This window comes from Phyllopteryx taeniolatus, chromosome 2 (genome assembly GCF_024500385.1).
Source record: "Phyllopteryx taeniolatus isolate TA_2022b chromosome 2, UOR_Ptae_1.2, whole genome shotgun sequence".
Classification (NCBI taxonomy): domain Eukaryota; kingdom Metazoa; phylum Chordata; class Actinopteri; order Syngnathiformes; family Syngnathidae; genus Phyllopteryx; species Phyllopteryx taeniolatus.
The window spans coordinates 25,403,862-25,420,029 of record NC_084503.1 but is presented as its reverse complement, the minus strand read 5'-3'; the positions used below and the strand labels follow the sequence as shown (position 1 = coordinate 25,420,029).

At 42.7% G+C, this 16,168-nt stretch overlaps 1 protein-coding gene across 5 annotated transcripts in view; it reads right to left on the bottom strand.

Annotated features, from left to right (window-relative positions):
* Window positions 1-5,629: 5,629 nt before the first annotated feature.
* Window positions 5,630-16,168, bottom strand: part of LOC133474140 (carbohydrate sulfotransferase 8-like) — a 273,790-nt gene continuing 263,251 nt past the window's right edge. For all 5 annotated transcript variants that reach the window (XM_061765499.1, XM_061765500.1, XM_061765502.1 and 2 more), the window contains one exon: window positions 5,630-16,137. In XM_061765499.1, the coding sequence (XP_061621483.1) occupies window positions 15,451-16,137 (687 nt within the window). In that variant the 3' untranslated portion in view covers window positions 5,630-15,450. The remainder of the gene's footprint in view (window positions 16,138-16,168) is intronic.

Sequence of the window (16,168 nt, the reverse complement as noted above, 5' to 3'; positions counted from 1 at the left end):
CTGAGGAATGGAGGAAAAGTGTGCTGGTGCCCATTTTTAAGAACAAAGGTGATGTACAGAGTTGATGAGCCACACAATGAAGTTATGGGAGTAGTGGAGGCTATACTCAGGACAGAAGTGAGTATTTGCGAGCAACAGTATGGTTTCATGCCTAGAAAGAGAGTACCACAGATGCATTATTTGCCTTCAGGGTGTTGATGGAGAAGTACAGAGAAGGTCAGAAGGCGCTACATTGTGTCTTTGTAGAGCTAGAGAAAGTCTATGACAGAGTACCCAGAGAGGAACTGTGGTACTGCATGCGGAAGTCTGGAGTGGCAGAGAAGTATGTTAGAATAATACAGGACATGTAAAAGGGCAGCAGAACAGTGGTGAGGTGTGCTGTAGGTGTGACAGAGGAGTTTAAGGTGGAGGTGGGACTGCATCAGGGATCAGCCCTAAGCCCCTTCCTGTTTGCAGCGGTGATGGATAGGCTAACAGATGAGGTTAGACTGGACCATTTTGTTCGCAGATGACATTGTGATCTGCAGTGAAATCAGGGAGCAGTAAGAGTAGTAGTTAGAAAGGTGGAGGCATGCACTGGAAAGGAGAGGAAGGAAGATTAGCCGAAGACAGAATATATATGCATGAATGAGAGGGGTGGTGGGGGAAGTGTGAGGCTACAGGGAGAAGTGATAGCAAGGGTGGAGGACTTTAAATACTTGGGGTCAACAGTCCAGAGCAATGGTGAGTGTGGTCAGGAAGTTAAGAAACGGGTCCAAGCAGGTTGGAACGGGTGGAGGAAGCTGTCAGGTGTGTTATGTGACAGAAGAGTCTCTGCTCGCATGAAGGGCAAAGTTTATAAGACAGTGGTGAGGCCAAATGTAGGGAGTAAAAGTATAAAGTCATCAGGAAAAAAAAATTTGAGTTAAGTACATACAGTATACCTGAAAACCCCAAGTACAGTAGTAACCGTTAACAGCTCTGAACCGAAAGCAATCTGGACCTTTCTCTGCATCATCTTCAGAAGTTTAGCACTTAGCTTTCTCCACCGTCAACCCCACAGAAACCACCTGCCTATCAGTCCTCTATTGTTTGGTATTCAAGCCGGCCCGCAATCTGCTGCTAGCTACTAATCCACTAACATTGCACCTTAGAAGGAGCAGGGTATCTCAGGTAGACTACAGGAAGATCATAAAATCTGTAGATAGGTGAGTACATTTAGATACAGTAAGTTCCACAGGAAAACTTGTGAGTACCGTAGTGGATTTTTTCTTCTAAAATGTGTCGAATGACTTTCAAAGCGCCACAAAACAAATTTGAGCAATCTTTCAGCAGCCATTTGAGGTAAGGTAATGAGAGCTAAAACAATAGGCATTAATCCGGTTGCTAACGCTGACTGAGCGTGTGTGCAAATGAGCAAGACAATGGTGTTCAAAAACATTTGTGTTGATAGAGCTCTGTCATCGTCAGCCAAGCTAAATCCGTCTGGAAGGCAAACAGCAAGATTAACAGAGGAATTTGTCATAATAACACAACAAAAATGGAGTAAAACTCTGTGCCTTCCCAAATAAAAGGCCCCATGAGGCTGATCTAACATTATTTTCTGTGCAGGAAGAGAATTCTTAGGCGACACGAGGTAAATTGACAGCTTTTGCTTATTTCCCCTCACACTTTAAACTTCCCCCACAAAGTGCTCTCATGACTTGAAAGAAAGAAGGAAATCAGCCTAGAGCATTTGATAAAATTTCAGACTGTGCACAGTGATCAATATTAATCTGCTGTGCTGACACTGCGGGACAACAAAGGAAGCAAGGCTGCTATTTTTTTTGTCGCATAAGAATGAAACATTTTTATAAATAAATTGTGAAAAGAGACACCTGGTGAAGACATGCAACAACGACAATAACTAACCAAGAGAACCAGATAAGACAGGACAGAGAAGGACACGACAGGATGTGGGGAAATGAGCAAGGCAGTGTAACTCGCGAGTGGTGCGGTGGGATTCTTTTTTTTTAGTGTCTAAACACCTGTAAGAACCTGTGAGTTGATATGTTAGTATAACCTGTGTTGTTATTAGTGATCCTAGCACAAGTAATTAAATATATAGTTTCTGTCGAACGTCTAAGTGAATGAACACAAAATCACATGCATGTTAGTCAATTGGTGTATGGAGTTGCTGTGCTGGCACATCGAGGGAGGGGGGGGGGGGGGGTCCGACTCAGCGAGCCCGCCCACCAGGGGACCCAACCGAGGGGACGCCACTGGACCACCGCCCCCAATTTTTTTCTCAATTTCATAGTTATTGTTTTCACGGCTCGATACCACTCGTCAGTGGGTCTGTTATTTTTACAAATAATTGACAAATGTAAAGCTTTGAAAACAACTTGCGCTCTTTGATGATGCAATGTTAAAGGCTCAACAAACTTGTGTTTGTAAAAAGATTTCCTGAAAAGTGATGGTTTTGGAGGATTCTGTCCGATACTATCGATAAAATTGTTTTTATTTTATTTTCACATTATATATTTTTATTAGCGGCACGTTGGACGACTCGTTAGAGTGTCTGCTTCACAGTTCTGAGGACCGGGGTTCAATCCCCGGCCCCGCCTGTGTGGAGGTTGCATGTTCTCCCCGTGCCTGCGTGGGTTTTCTCCGGGCACTCCGGTTTCCTCCCACATCCTAAAAACATGCGTGGTAGGTTAATTGACAATTCTAAATTGCCCGTAGGTGTGAATGTGAGTGTGAATGGTTGTTTGTATGTGCCCTGCGATTGGCTGGCGACCGGTTAAGGGTGTACCCCGCCTCCTGCCCGTTGATAGCTGGGATAGGCTCCAGCACGCCCGCGACCCTGGTGAGAAGCGGTACAGGAAATGGATGGATGGATAGTCATATTCAGCAAGGTACTTTTTGAATGCTGAAAATTAAAAAAATCTCTCTCTCTCTGTATATATATATATATATATATATATATATATATATATACATATATATATATATATATACATACACACACACACACACAGTGTGAATGTTTGTTTGTTTGTATGTGCCCTGCGATTGGCTGGTAACCAGTTCAGGGTGTACCCCGCCTCCTGCCCGATGATAGCTGGGATAGGCACGATGATAGCTGGGATAGATGAGTCAGTCTTTTTTTTTATATTGCAGCCATTTGCTAAAATCATTTAAGTTCATTTCCCCCCATATTAATGTACACACAGCACCCCATATTGACAGAAAAAAACTGAATTGTTAAAATCTTTGCAGATTTATTAAAAAAGAAAAACTGAAATATCACACAGACATAAGTATTCAGACCCTTTGCTCAGTATTTAGTAGAAGCACCCTTTAGAGCTAATACAGCCACAAGTTTTTTTGGGAATGATGCAACAATGATGTTTTTCACACCTGGATTTGGGGATCCTCTGCCATTCCTCCTTGCAGAACCTCTCCAGTTCTGTCAGGTTGGATGGTGAACATTGGTGGGCAGCCATTTTCAGGTCTTTCCAGAGATGCTCAATTGGGTTTAAGTCAGGGCTCTGGCTGGGCCATTCAAAAACAGTCACAGAGTTGTTGTTCCACCAGAATTAAGACAAGAGCGTGCAAAATCCTCTCGGACACTCCACATCCCGGTCACTGGCTCTTCCAGCTCCTTCCCTCAGGTAGGCGCAACCGATCAATGCAAACTAGAACTAGCAGACATTATAACAGCTTCTTCCCTCTTGCGATCAACGTCTTAAACACCTAACCTACAATTCCATTACAACATGCTGGCAATTTTCTGACTGAGTTGGTTGTCACATTTCTGTGGGGCCAATTATATATTACTCATGCAATCACTGTAGTAGTCTCGCCACGCTGCACTATTTGCATATCTGTTGTTGACCAATACTGGCCACTCATGCCAGAGTAGCATCTGCCCCATTTGAACACTGACTGAGGAGTATCTGCAACATTTGCACAATCAAAATTGTCCAAGATTATCGCGCTACTCGTCACTTTAATACACTTTCATACACTCCTTGAAGTCTCGGCGCCCTTTGCACAACGGTCATTGCACCGGACTATTGCAATATTAGTCATTTGAACTGCTCTAAGTGCTAGAGGACTCTGCATCTTTTGCACAATTGTCAAAAAAAAAAAATGTACCAGCATTACCAGACAACTAGCAACCCTTTATTGCTCAGTGACTGTTTTTTGTCAATGTCTATGTCTCCAAAGTGTTCTCTGTCAATTGACTGTCTGTTGTCGTACTACAGCGGCTCCAACTACCGGAGACAAATTCCTGGTGTGTTTTTTTTGGACATACTTGGCAAATAAAGATGATTCTGATTCTGACTCCTTTGGTATTTTAGCTGTGTGCTTCGGGTCATTGTCTTTTTTGAAGGTGAACCTTCGGCCCTGTCTGAGGTCCTGAGCACTCTGGAGAAGGTTTTCGATTGCAACAAGTCGTCCTGTCCCTGCAGCTGAAAAACACACCCACAGCGTGATGCAGCCACCACAATGCTTCACTGTTGGGACTGTATTGGACAGGTGATGAGCAGTGCCTGGTTTTCTCCACACATGCCACTTAGAATTAAGGCCAACAATTTCTATCTTGGTCTCATCAGACCAGAGAATCTTATTTCTCACCATCTTGAAGTCCTTCAGATGCGGGCTTTCATGTCTCTTGAACTGAGGAAAGGCTACGATTGGTGGAGGGCTGCAGTGATGGTTGACTTTGTAGAACTTTCTCCCAACTCCCGACTGCATCTCTGGAGCTCAGCTACGGTGATCTTTGGGTTCTTCTTTCCCTCTCTCACCAAAGGCTCTTCTCCCCCAATTGCTCAGTTTGGCTGGACGGCCAGCTCTAGGAAGGGTTCTGATGGTCCCAAACGTCTTCATTTAAGGATTATGGAAATCACTGTGCTCTTAGGAACCTTAAGTGCAGCAGAATTTGTTTTGTAACCATGGCCAGATCTGTGCTTTGCCACAATTCTGTCTCTGAGCTCTTCTGGCAGTTCCTTTGACCTCATGATTCTCATTTGTTCTGACAGGCACTTTCACCTGTAAGGTCTTATATAGACAGGGGTGTGGCTTTCCTAATCAAATCCAATCAGTATAATCAAACACAGCTGGACTCCAATGAAGGTGTAGAACCATCTCAAGGATGATCAGAAGAAATGGACAGCACCCGAGTTAAATACAGCAAAGGGTCTGAATACTTATTCCTGTGTGATATTTCAGTTTTTCTTTTTTTAATAAATCAGCAAAAAATGTAAACAATTAATTTTTTTTCTGTCAATATGGGGTCCTGTGTGTACATCAAAGAGGAAAAAAATGAACATAAATTATTTTAACAAATGGCTACAATATAACAAAGAGTGAAAAATTTAAGGGGGTCTGAACACTTTCCGTACCCACTGTATATACACACTGAACGAAAATATAAACGCAACACTTTTGTTTTTGCTCACATTTTTTGTGAGCTGGACTCCAAGATCTAAAACGTTTTCTACATACACTAAAGGCCATTTCCCTCAATTATTGTAGAAAAAGTTTGAGATATTTGAGTCAAGCTCACGTAAAATGGGAGCAAAAACAAAAATGTTGCGTTTATATTTTTCTTCACACATTATTTAACAATCAATTTGTTAAAAAACAATTACGAGACAGCTTTAAAAATGCTAAAGACAAATTTATTAGTAGACACACATCAGCCAGAAAGAAGAGCCCCCTGAAAAATGCCTTCCTGAAGAGTCACCATTTGATTGGCAGTGTAAAATAAGACAAAGAGCTTGAGATCATGTATATATATTTTTTTTTAAACATTTTTTTTCTTGCACAATTGCACCAATGATCAACAGTTATACATTCACTTGTTACTTCAGGTACTGAATGCTTTCAGCACACATACACACACGCACAGATAAACCGTGTTTAGCCGAGGGGCATTCAAAGCAATAATTATGATGCAAGATTATTATTATTTTTTTTTTGGCAAGGAATGTAGCTTACAATCAACACTGAATCAGACCAAGACCTAATTAAAGATTAGATTTTGGAACTTTTCTAAAGCCATCACACTGTAGTGAAAAATATATTAAGTCACCATAATGGGTTAACCACCAAATCTGATTATAGGGAGTATAGGTGTAAATAATATGGATTTCCACTCACTCACACAAAAAAAGTGCATTGTTACAAAGCATTTCATCACGTAAAACACAAAAGCGTGAAGCCGACACAGAGAGAGTACCTCATGTATTGCAACGCACCTTGGTTTAAAATGTGTCCCTTGGCTCAACACTTTCTAATAGTGCACATCATGAGGCGAATGAAGAGGTTTAGTGTTGGGAGTTTGTTACACACACAGGAAGGAGACTTGCATTGTATGCACCATATAGTAGTTCTCATGATGGATAAACCTAAAAAAAAGTACACGCACAAGGTTGTTTTTATGTTTGAGGAGCATAGTTTTCAACCTTCTTGTGTGGGCCACCATGTCTTCTGTGGCTCAAATTGCCAGTTTTTTTTTTTTTGGGGGGGGGGGGATTGTCCATACATAAATGCTGCACCACACAAAGATAGAAAGTCCGGAATGCATGTAACATCTAAAATAATGATGATAAATGAACTTTAGACATTTTTGCTGGTCTTGACTGAGCAGTAATTTTACACACAGGAGACTTGCATTGTATGCAGCATATAGTTACTATACTGTATTGTATAAGGTCAAAATAAAAGCCTATTCACACGGCACTTGGTTTTCTTGGTGTTCACCGCGGGGCAGGGCGCAGGTACGACGGCGCCCTGCACGGCGGGCAATCTTGCCTGTATTTGGAAGGTGTCCAAGTGTCCTGAGAAAAAGGCATAGCGATGGACAGAGATCTCAAACACGTTAATCCAGGTCTACTTCAAATCCAAACCAGCAGGAAAATCCTTCAGACTACTTTCTGGTAGACTGCTAGGCAACCACTTCCAAATATGGGCAAGCTTGCACTGGGGAGCCATCATAAGCGCCCCGGCCCGCAGTAAACACCAAGAAAACCAAGTCCAGTGTGAAAAGGCCTCTAGACGTAAAGAAATGCGGTGCTTTTACTTTGATTTGCATGAATGTGGCAGGGTCAAGCGAGCAAGAGCCAACTCAGCAACATTGTTGCTGTATTTAGTGACCACATTATCGACTAATTAAAAAAAAAAAAAAAAAAACTGTGACAATGCCAACAGTCGTCCTCATCTTTGCAACTTTATTTCCTCCAGTGAAGGTAAGCGGACCAAGGTGATTTACCCTGATAATCATTTGGGAGACAACCAGGAATGGCTACCATGAGATAGTGGTTGGCGCACATAAGGTCAGCTCGCCACTCTTTAAAAATACAGTACTGTGGAGATGCAGTTAATAACAGGACAAGGACACGAGAACCAGTCATGTCACTTTGCTATCCGTATACAAACTGAGTGCTTTTACATCAGTCAACCACTCCCCTTGAAGCCAAGAACTTCTTTTTACTTTCATCTCCTGCCCCTCCCTTGAAGCCACACGTCCCTGGTGAAATGTCTCCCTCTTGTGGGTCACCACAGTACAGTGTAGAAAAAAAAAAATCGTAGACCTTTTTGTGAATCTTTAGGCTCCAGCATGCCTGCGACCCCAGTGAGGATAAGCGGTACGGAATATGAATGGATGGATTAAATAGTGTTGCAATGTTAATACATTGTGTATTTATTATTTTTTTATTTCCATATGACTTGTTCTAATGTATAATTAACATGTCATGTTATTCACCTTATTATACTATATATCTACACAAGTAGTAAAAACAAATGACTATTGATTACAATTGAAGTTAGCATGTTGGTGTGGCCCTTGATAACCATTCCAGTTTATCGTATGGCACCAAATTAGTTGCCCACACCTGGTTTCGTATGTTGTGCAGCAGTGCATGCAAATGGTAGCTGAGGCAGGTTTGTTTTTCTTTCTCCAGAGCACGTTGAGAATTTATGGAATGAATTTATGTGTTAGATTTTTTTTTCTTCTTATTATAGTTTTAAAGGTGGAGTTTTAGGTTTTCAAACTGCTAGCAAGATTTCAATGTAGCCTCACTTCTTTCCCCCCTTTGCGTCTATTACCAAAGCTGCGCACCTCACCAATGTGAACAAGTACAAATGTGAACAGTAAATAAGCCGATCTTAGCCATTGATAGCGGATTTTGTTGTATTTTTGGGAATTTACAATCAATCAAAAATATAAGAAGTGCTAAACGTACCTCTCGACTCAATGAAGACGATGGCGGTGGGTGGCTAGACTGCCTGAGTGTAGAACACCACCATTAAATGTTTACCCTTGTTTTGTCTCGAGAGCTATCCAAATTCCTTCTTTTTAACTTTCGTTGCTAACTGGAGTTAAATATTCCGGCCAAAAAACTATAAATCTCCTTTTGCAAGAGGCTGCTGTGTGTGGCGGCTTGAGTGCACAGTAAATGGGAGTGCATGGCAAATGATTGACAGTCTTTGGTCACGCCTTCTAGCTCTGTCTACTCTCTGATTGGCTATTCTTGTCACTTTCAAATGATACCTAAAATTAAATTAGCGTTATTAGATGGGGCAGGATAGGGATTATTTTCCAATTTTTTGCTCTCAAGTGGCACAATTGGGATTGGCAGCGTAAAAATGAAAATTTGTCAGCTCAGAATTAGGTTTCTGTGGATAAAAAAAAAAATACATCAGATGTATCGCATATCAACCAATGTGAGTGCAGCGTAAATGCACAGATTGGATACACCCCTCAATGCCAGATACATCATCGAAATACAAACTGGTGATGTACACACATCTCAATTTGCCCAAACACAAACGAGTTAAATCAATAAATAAAAAAAACACCACTGTCAATCTAGATTGAAAACAGACAATAACATATGGTCTAAATATATAGTACTACCATATAGGTGTAGCCATCATAAAAAGGCGAAGCAGATGCCATGCCAGTTGAGTAATATGGAGTTTACCCTCATTTAAATGAGTAACACGTCAAGGTCTCCCACAAAAATACAGTCTGTGAAAATGCTGAGTGTGGTTGGAATGTTCACGTTAACATGAGTACAACGCACAAAGAATTACAAAAATCAGATGATGGGTTCCTGAGAAACTGACAAAATGGCCTTTTTCGGGAACTTTTTTGTGTTATGTCACAAAAATGGAAAATGTTATGGAAAGTCTGGTCCAAAAATGCCTTCAAATTTGAATAAAACAGTGTAACGTGATGATTTCTCAACGGATCTCCTCGAACCTTTCGTTTGATCTGCTATTCAGAAAACCCCTTTTCTGATTGGCTGACAAGTTTAAATAGAAAATATCCACAAATGAGCTTGTATGGGCTGAAATTCCACGGGGTTTGCCAAGTCGACGTGTCAAAATTACTCTACTGTTTCAAATGACGTCATTTGCCCTAAAAAAAAAAATCAACATAAATAGCACAAATGGAACATTAATCATGAGAAGAGCAGTAGAATAGGTATCGTGTTTTTTCCTCAATTTATTTGTATTATTTCTGTATTTTGTTTTTCTACCATGTTGTCAGTGTCAAATCAGAATACAGGCATTAAATTGGAAATGGGGACTTGGGCCTGTAGTGTCAATCCAGTCTAACAGGGTGAACGGGGCTCATTGTAGCATTTTTCATTGCGTGGACCAGCCACATCAACACAAAGAAGGTTGCATGTTGAGGGTCGCGCCCCACAAAGACAAGAACAGTTATTTGGTGGTTTGGTCACTTGTCGGGATGCAACGTCTATTCTCCTAACGAGGGAACATGCAAATGCGGGTAATTCGTTCAAGAATGAACTGAATAATGATTGACAACTGCTAGAAAATTGTGCAAGCATGCACACCAAACACAGTTCACTCATTGGGGGTCTAATTTTGTCTTAAGCTTTTCAGTTTTTTTTTTGTTTTTGTTTTTTTTTAACCGCCGTTGGAGACACACTGGTACCACAATCAATTACATCAAAACAAAAGAAACTTAGCTTCACACCAAGGAGCACTGATTATGTATAGATATGTGTGTGTGTAGATATAGAAATACATAGAAAAATAGTCATCTGAATGCCCATTATACAATTGTACACAATAAAGTGTGTGGATAAAAGCTTATACAAGGCTGCAGACTAGGTTTGATACATACAGTGTTTGTGTAGTATGTGTGCGTGTGTAGCGTTGGGTACAGTGTTACTGACTGAGCATTTCACAGGGAGTCAATGGGAAAGTTTTGTCACGAGAGTTTAGTAGAAAATTGAAAAAAAGAAGAAGAAAAAAAAACAAACATTAAGCACTTCATTAATGACAAACTGAAACATGTTCAAAATGTAAAATGATTCCCAGTTGTGATTTAGCAAGACCAGATCCTACAGACCCTGTTGGTTTTATTTATTTATAAGGTGAATTACAGAGCTGTAATTCAGTTGTAAAACTAATGCGGCCATAAACTCTGTATTATGAGCAGTATCGCACCAGATGCATAAGATTCCCCCCACTAATATCCATTTTAATTTAATAGAGTGAAGCCCCTCCCTGAGTCGTCACCTTATCGTGGTGGAGGAGTTTGTGTGCCCCAGTGATCCTAGGAGCTAAGTTGTCTGGGGCTTCACGCCCCTGGTAGGGTCACCCATGGCAAACAGGTCCTAGGTGAGGGACCAGACAAAAAAGGCCCCCCTATGACGAATAAAATAAATGGATCTAGGTTTCCCTTGCCTGGACGCGGGTGACCAGAGCCCCCCCTCTGGAGCCAGGCCTGGAGGTGGGGCTCGAAGTGGAGCGCCTGGAGGTCGGGCCTGCACCCATGGGGTCCTGCTGGCACAGCCCTAAAGGGTAATGTGAGTCCCTCTTCCCTTGGGCTCACCATCTATGGGAGGGGCCATAGGGGTCGGGTGCAGTGTGAGCTGGGCGGTGGCCGAAGGCGAGGACCTTGTCGATCCGATCTCCGGCTACAGAAGCTGGCTCTAGGTACGTGGAATGTCACCTCTCTGGCAGGGAAGGAGCCCGAGCTGGTGTGTGAGGTTGAGAAGTTCTGACTAGACATAGTTGGGCTCGCCTCCATACACAGCTTGGGCTCTGGTACCAGTCCTCTCGAGAGGGGTTAGACTCTCTTCCACTCTGGAGTTGCCCACTGTGAGAGGCGCCGGGCAGGGGTGGGTATATTTATTGCACTCCGGCTCTGCGCATGTACACTGGAATTCACCACAGTGGACAAGAGGGTAGCCTCTCTCCGCCTTCAGGTGGGGGAATGGGTCCTGATTGTTGTTTGTGCCTATGCAGTTCAGAGTACCCACCGTTTTTGGAGTCCTTAGAGGGGGTGCTGGAGAGCGCCCCCGCTGGTAGTCCATCGTTTTGCTGGGGGACTTCAATGCTCACGTGGGCAATAACACTGAGACCTGTTAGGGCGTGATTGGGAGAAATGGCCCCCCCGATCAGAACCCGAGCGGTGTTCTGTTATTGGACTTCTGTGCTCATCAAGAATTGTCCATAACGAACACAAAGTTCAAGCATAAGGGTGTGCATATGTGCACTTGGCACCAGGCTACCCTAGGCCAAAGTTCGATGATCGACTTTGTGTTCGTGTTGTCAGACTTGCGGCCGCATGTCTTGGACACTCAGGTGAAGAGTGGGGCGGAGCTGTCAACTGATCACCACTTGGTGGTGAGTTGGCTCCGATTGTGGGGGAAGACGCCAGTCTGACCTGGCAGGCCCAACCGTATTGTGAGGGTTTGCTGGGAATGTCTGGCAGAAACCCCTGTCAGAAGGAGTTTCAACTCCCACCTCTGGCCTGGCAGAACTTCTCCCACGTCCCGCGAGAGGTAAGGGACATTGAGTCCGAGTGGACCATGTTCCGCGCCTCCATTGCCGAGGTGGCTGACCGGCGCTGTGGCTGTAAGTTGGTCGGTGCCTGTCGTGTTGGCAACCCCCGAACCCGTTGGTGGACACCAGTGGTGAGGGATGGCGTCAAGCTGAAGAAGGAGTCCTATTGGGCCTTTTTAGCCTGTGGGACACCTGAGGCAGCTGATGGGTACCGGCTGGCAAAGCGAAACGCAGCTTTGGTGGTCGCTGAGGCAAACATTCGGCCGTGGGAGGAATTAATTGCGGCCATGGAGAAAGACTTCCAGACGGCTTCAAGGAAATTCTGGTCCACCATCCGGTCTCTCAGAAGTGGGAAGCAGTACACCATCAACAGTGTGTATCGTGGGGATGGGGCGCAAATGAAGTCAACTCGGGACGTTGTGAGTCAGTGGAGAGAATACTTTGAAGACCTCCTCAATTCCACCGACAAGCCTTCCCATGAGGAAGCAGAGTCTGGGGTCTCCCGGACACCTCCCTGGTGAGGTTTTCCAGGCACGTCCCACCGGGAGGAGACCCCAGGGACGACCCAGGACATGCTGGAAAGACCATGTCTTTCGGCTGACCTAGGAACACCTTGGGATCCCTCCGGAAGAGCTGGATGAAGTAGCTGGAGAGAGGGAAGTCTGGGCATTCCTGTTAAAGCTACTGCCCCCGCGACCCGACCTCTGATAAGCGGTAGAAAATGGATGGAAGGATGGACTTTATTGAGCTCAGGAAATCTGAGAATGTTCTCAAATTCACACTTTTTAGTGGATAATAAACATTAATATAAAACATTTGGGAGGTAAATATTAATTACCGGACAGGGGGAGAACATAAAAACAGTTATATAGCCTAACTTATGCCATCAGATAATTATGACAGATTTAAAAAGCAGGAACAATTTGGCCTAAATGACATACAGTACTCACCCATTGTTTGTCAAAAATGGAGTACAATACTTGAGTTCATGTGGATGTGAAAGGCCCTATTCGACTGGGTTTGCCTCGGACCACACCACCGTGCTTAGCAAGCGATGGCCAGCCCACAAACTGACAGAATGGTGGATCACTTGCTTGTGCTTTCCTTAAGGTGGCAGCTTGCCAGCTAGCTAGCCTGCTAGCTCTACTTCACTTCAAACTTTTCCCCCCAGCCCGCAGTGAGCGATGCCGCCTTACCCCCTCGGAGGAAAAACACAAGTGAACTCCGCCTTAGTAGCGGTGAGAGGAAAAATAAGATAACAGTCCAATTACAATCAGTATCGTCGATGTTTTTACAGCACACTTACACTTCTATCTGCCGGGATCGCTCGCCATGTCACGTAAACGTTATTTTAATTTTTTTTTTAAACACACACATACTATGCCGGAGTACTTTAAGCCAGTGGTTCCCAAAGTGGGGGGTGCGCCCACCATGGGCGGCGTAGAGCAATTCCAGGATGGAGGGGGCATCACGGGACAAATGAATGAATGAAAAAATTGCATTAATAGCAATGTTGAATATTTTAAAAAGAAACATGTTACACTGCACATAATTAGACAGTTAAGGTGCTTGAAAACAGTTACACTTTTATTTATTTATGTATTTTTTTATTGTTTTAATTTTTTTTAATTTTGAGGTTTGCATTCATTACAATGTGTGGAATAAACAGCAATGGACTCTGAAAACAAAATGTGTATGTATGTCCTTTTTATTTTATTTTATTTTTATAATATTCTATATTATATATTAAGCTGACATATTTTTTGGGCCAGTGGGGCGATTGTTCTCTACAAATTCCGCCTAGAAAAAGCTGCACAACAAGAAAAAAAAATAAAAATCATGTCGCTTGGAAAAAGAAACAATCGTATTAATCGTAGTAATCAACAATCACAGTAAATGAAATGATAAAGATTCAGTTTAAATATCAGATTTAAAAATTAATACAATTATTAAAATATAAATTTGAATAAAATGGAGAACCTTTTGCACAATATTCTACTAAATTCTCGTATTTTTGCTCTCTTAATGTGCTCACTATACATTTTTAGATTGTCAAAGGACCAAATCTGTTTAGTTTTATTAAATACAAAGTTATTTGCGTTGCTGCTATCAAAACACTTTGGAAAGTCTGTACCACAAACAGGCAGCAACACGGTGTACCCTGTAAATACCTGGATGCCCAAGTAAATACCTCCAAGTGACAAGTAGTATTTCAAAGCACAAACCTAGAAGACCATAAAAGTACAAAAATGCTACCATAACTGCACACGGCTCCAGAGTGGGCAGCACTGTACATATTTGAGAGAGTGGGCAATGGGATTCAAATGTAGTCCAATTTGTGACTGTTTATAATTAGCAAAACCATGTACATCAAATATGTGTATTCGTACGCACTGATACATAGAGGTATTCCGATGCCGGAGGTGCTTTAAGTCAAGTAGCCAACGCAACTGGTGGAAAGGCATTTCCTGTTACTATTCGACTTAGAGCAAAACCTCATTTAAAGCCTGTTGAACGCCATTATACAAGTTTTTATTGTTGTTTTCCTTTAAAAGAAGCATAAACATTTATAATTCCAAAACTACCTCGGCCTGTGGTAGTCGATAATAATAATTATATATATATATATATATATATATATATATATATATTGCATTTAAGGACAGTTGATAGTACTTTTAACAACGTCACAAACAGGCACCATTTTACAATAAGGGATTACCCATTTAAAAGGCATATGAATGGTTTTAGTTTCATTTGAAAATTTGTAAAATCCAGTTATAATCTACTTACTACAGAGCGTGACTCGTATTGATGTCAAAGTTGCATGGGACTACAGTGGGCAGCTATTCCAACGTTGTTTTCTGATACATGTATGAGTCTCGATGTTAGTTACTACAGTGGACAGCTAAAGTTTCAAATTAGTGACTAGAGTGGGCAGCGGTTCCAAAACTGTTTTCTTCTATATGCATGAGTCTCGATGTCAAAGTTGCGCATTCGTGACTTCGGTGGACAGCTATTGTAAAGCGGTTTTCTCATTGATGTCAGCTGTACATGAGTGACGGATGCACAACTTTGACATTGGTTGAGGTGGTAGTGTGTGTGTGTGTGGGGGGGGGGGGGGGGGGGGGGGTGTCAAGGGATGTTGCTGATTTTTATGATGAAGGGCTATACAAATAAACTTGACTTGACATAAAGAAGAAAACAGCTTTTGAATAGCTGCCCAGAACGCAGTCTATTCACTGTTGTAGGTTTTTGCAACACATCTAACGGTATTAGAATTGTTAAATTTGTCAACTCATAGGTATACTGTATATATATATATTTAAATTTTGTAAAACAAAATTTAAATATAATTTATACTTGTCTTCTGCCACACTTATGATTATTTATAGCAACTTTGGCTGTAGAAAGCATGAACAAACTTGGTCATAAGCAATCTAATGAAATCATTTATAAACCCTTTAGAAGGGTATGCTTATTGTCAAGTGGTAGCCACAAACCTAATGCAGCATTATGCACAGTTTTGCATCTTGTAATCCGGTACAAAGATTTTAAAAACAAACAAACCAAACTCCATTAATTAGATGACTGTAATGTGGAATAGCTGCAGAAGTGGCAGCAGCAAGTGTCGACGGGAGTCCGTCAGTACAGATCTTGAAAAGGTTTGGAGTAGTTAAACATGAGATAGTCCATGTAGTAGAAGTCGTACATCCGCTGCCGCTCCAATTTGCCCAGCTGCGCAAAGTACTTCTGCGTGATCTGCAACGTCGTCTTCTTGTCAGCCGAATTCCGGTCCTTGAAGTTGGGCAGCGTGAGGTTGTGTGGTGCCCTGACCAAGCGCAGCAGCAGGTTGGACTCCTCCGCCATGTTCTCGAACTTGCCGATGAAGTCGTAGTCTATGTGGCACGGGTTGCACAGCTGGTTGGCCGCCTCCCAGTGAATGTCCATGCCCACGGGCCGGTGCACGTCGAGCAGGTAATGGACGAACTCCTGGAAGGTGACGCCGTTGCCCGACTCCAAGGCCGACCTGGAGGCGTTGGGCCTGTACTTGGAGATGATGGGCTTTCCAAATAAATTGTGGTAGTATTTGTTGGGGTTCTCAAACTTGTCCCTGTAGGCCGACACTGCCCTCTCCAGAGGCTCTCGCACGAACATGACTTTGGTGTAGCTGCCCAGACGCTGCATGATGCCCTGCTGGTCGAAGCTGTTCAGGGTCTTCAAGTGGTTGTGGTAGTGGACGGTGTCGTGGCTGATGTTCCGGGGGTCCCACGCTTTGCCTGCCAGCACCATCAGGGTCCGCTTCCAGTTGGAGCAGCCTGCCTTGGGCACCTATGGAATGGAACATTTTACAACGATTAAA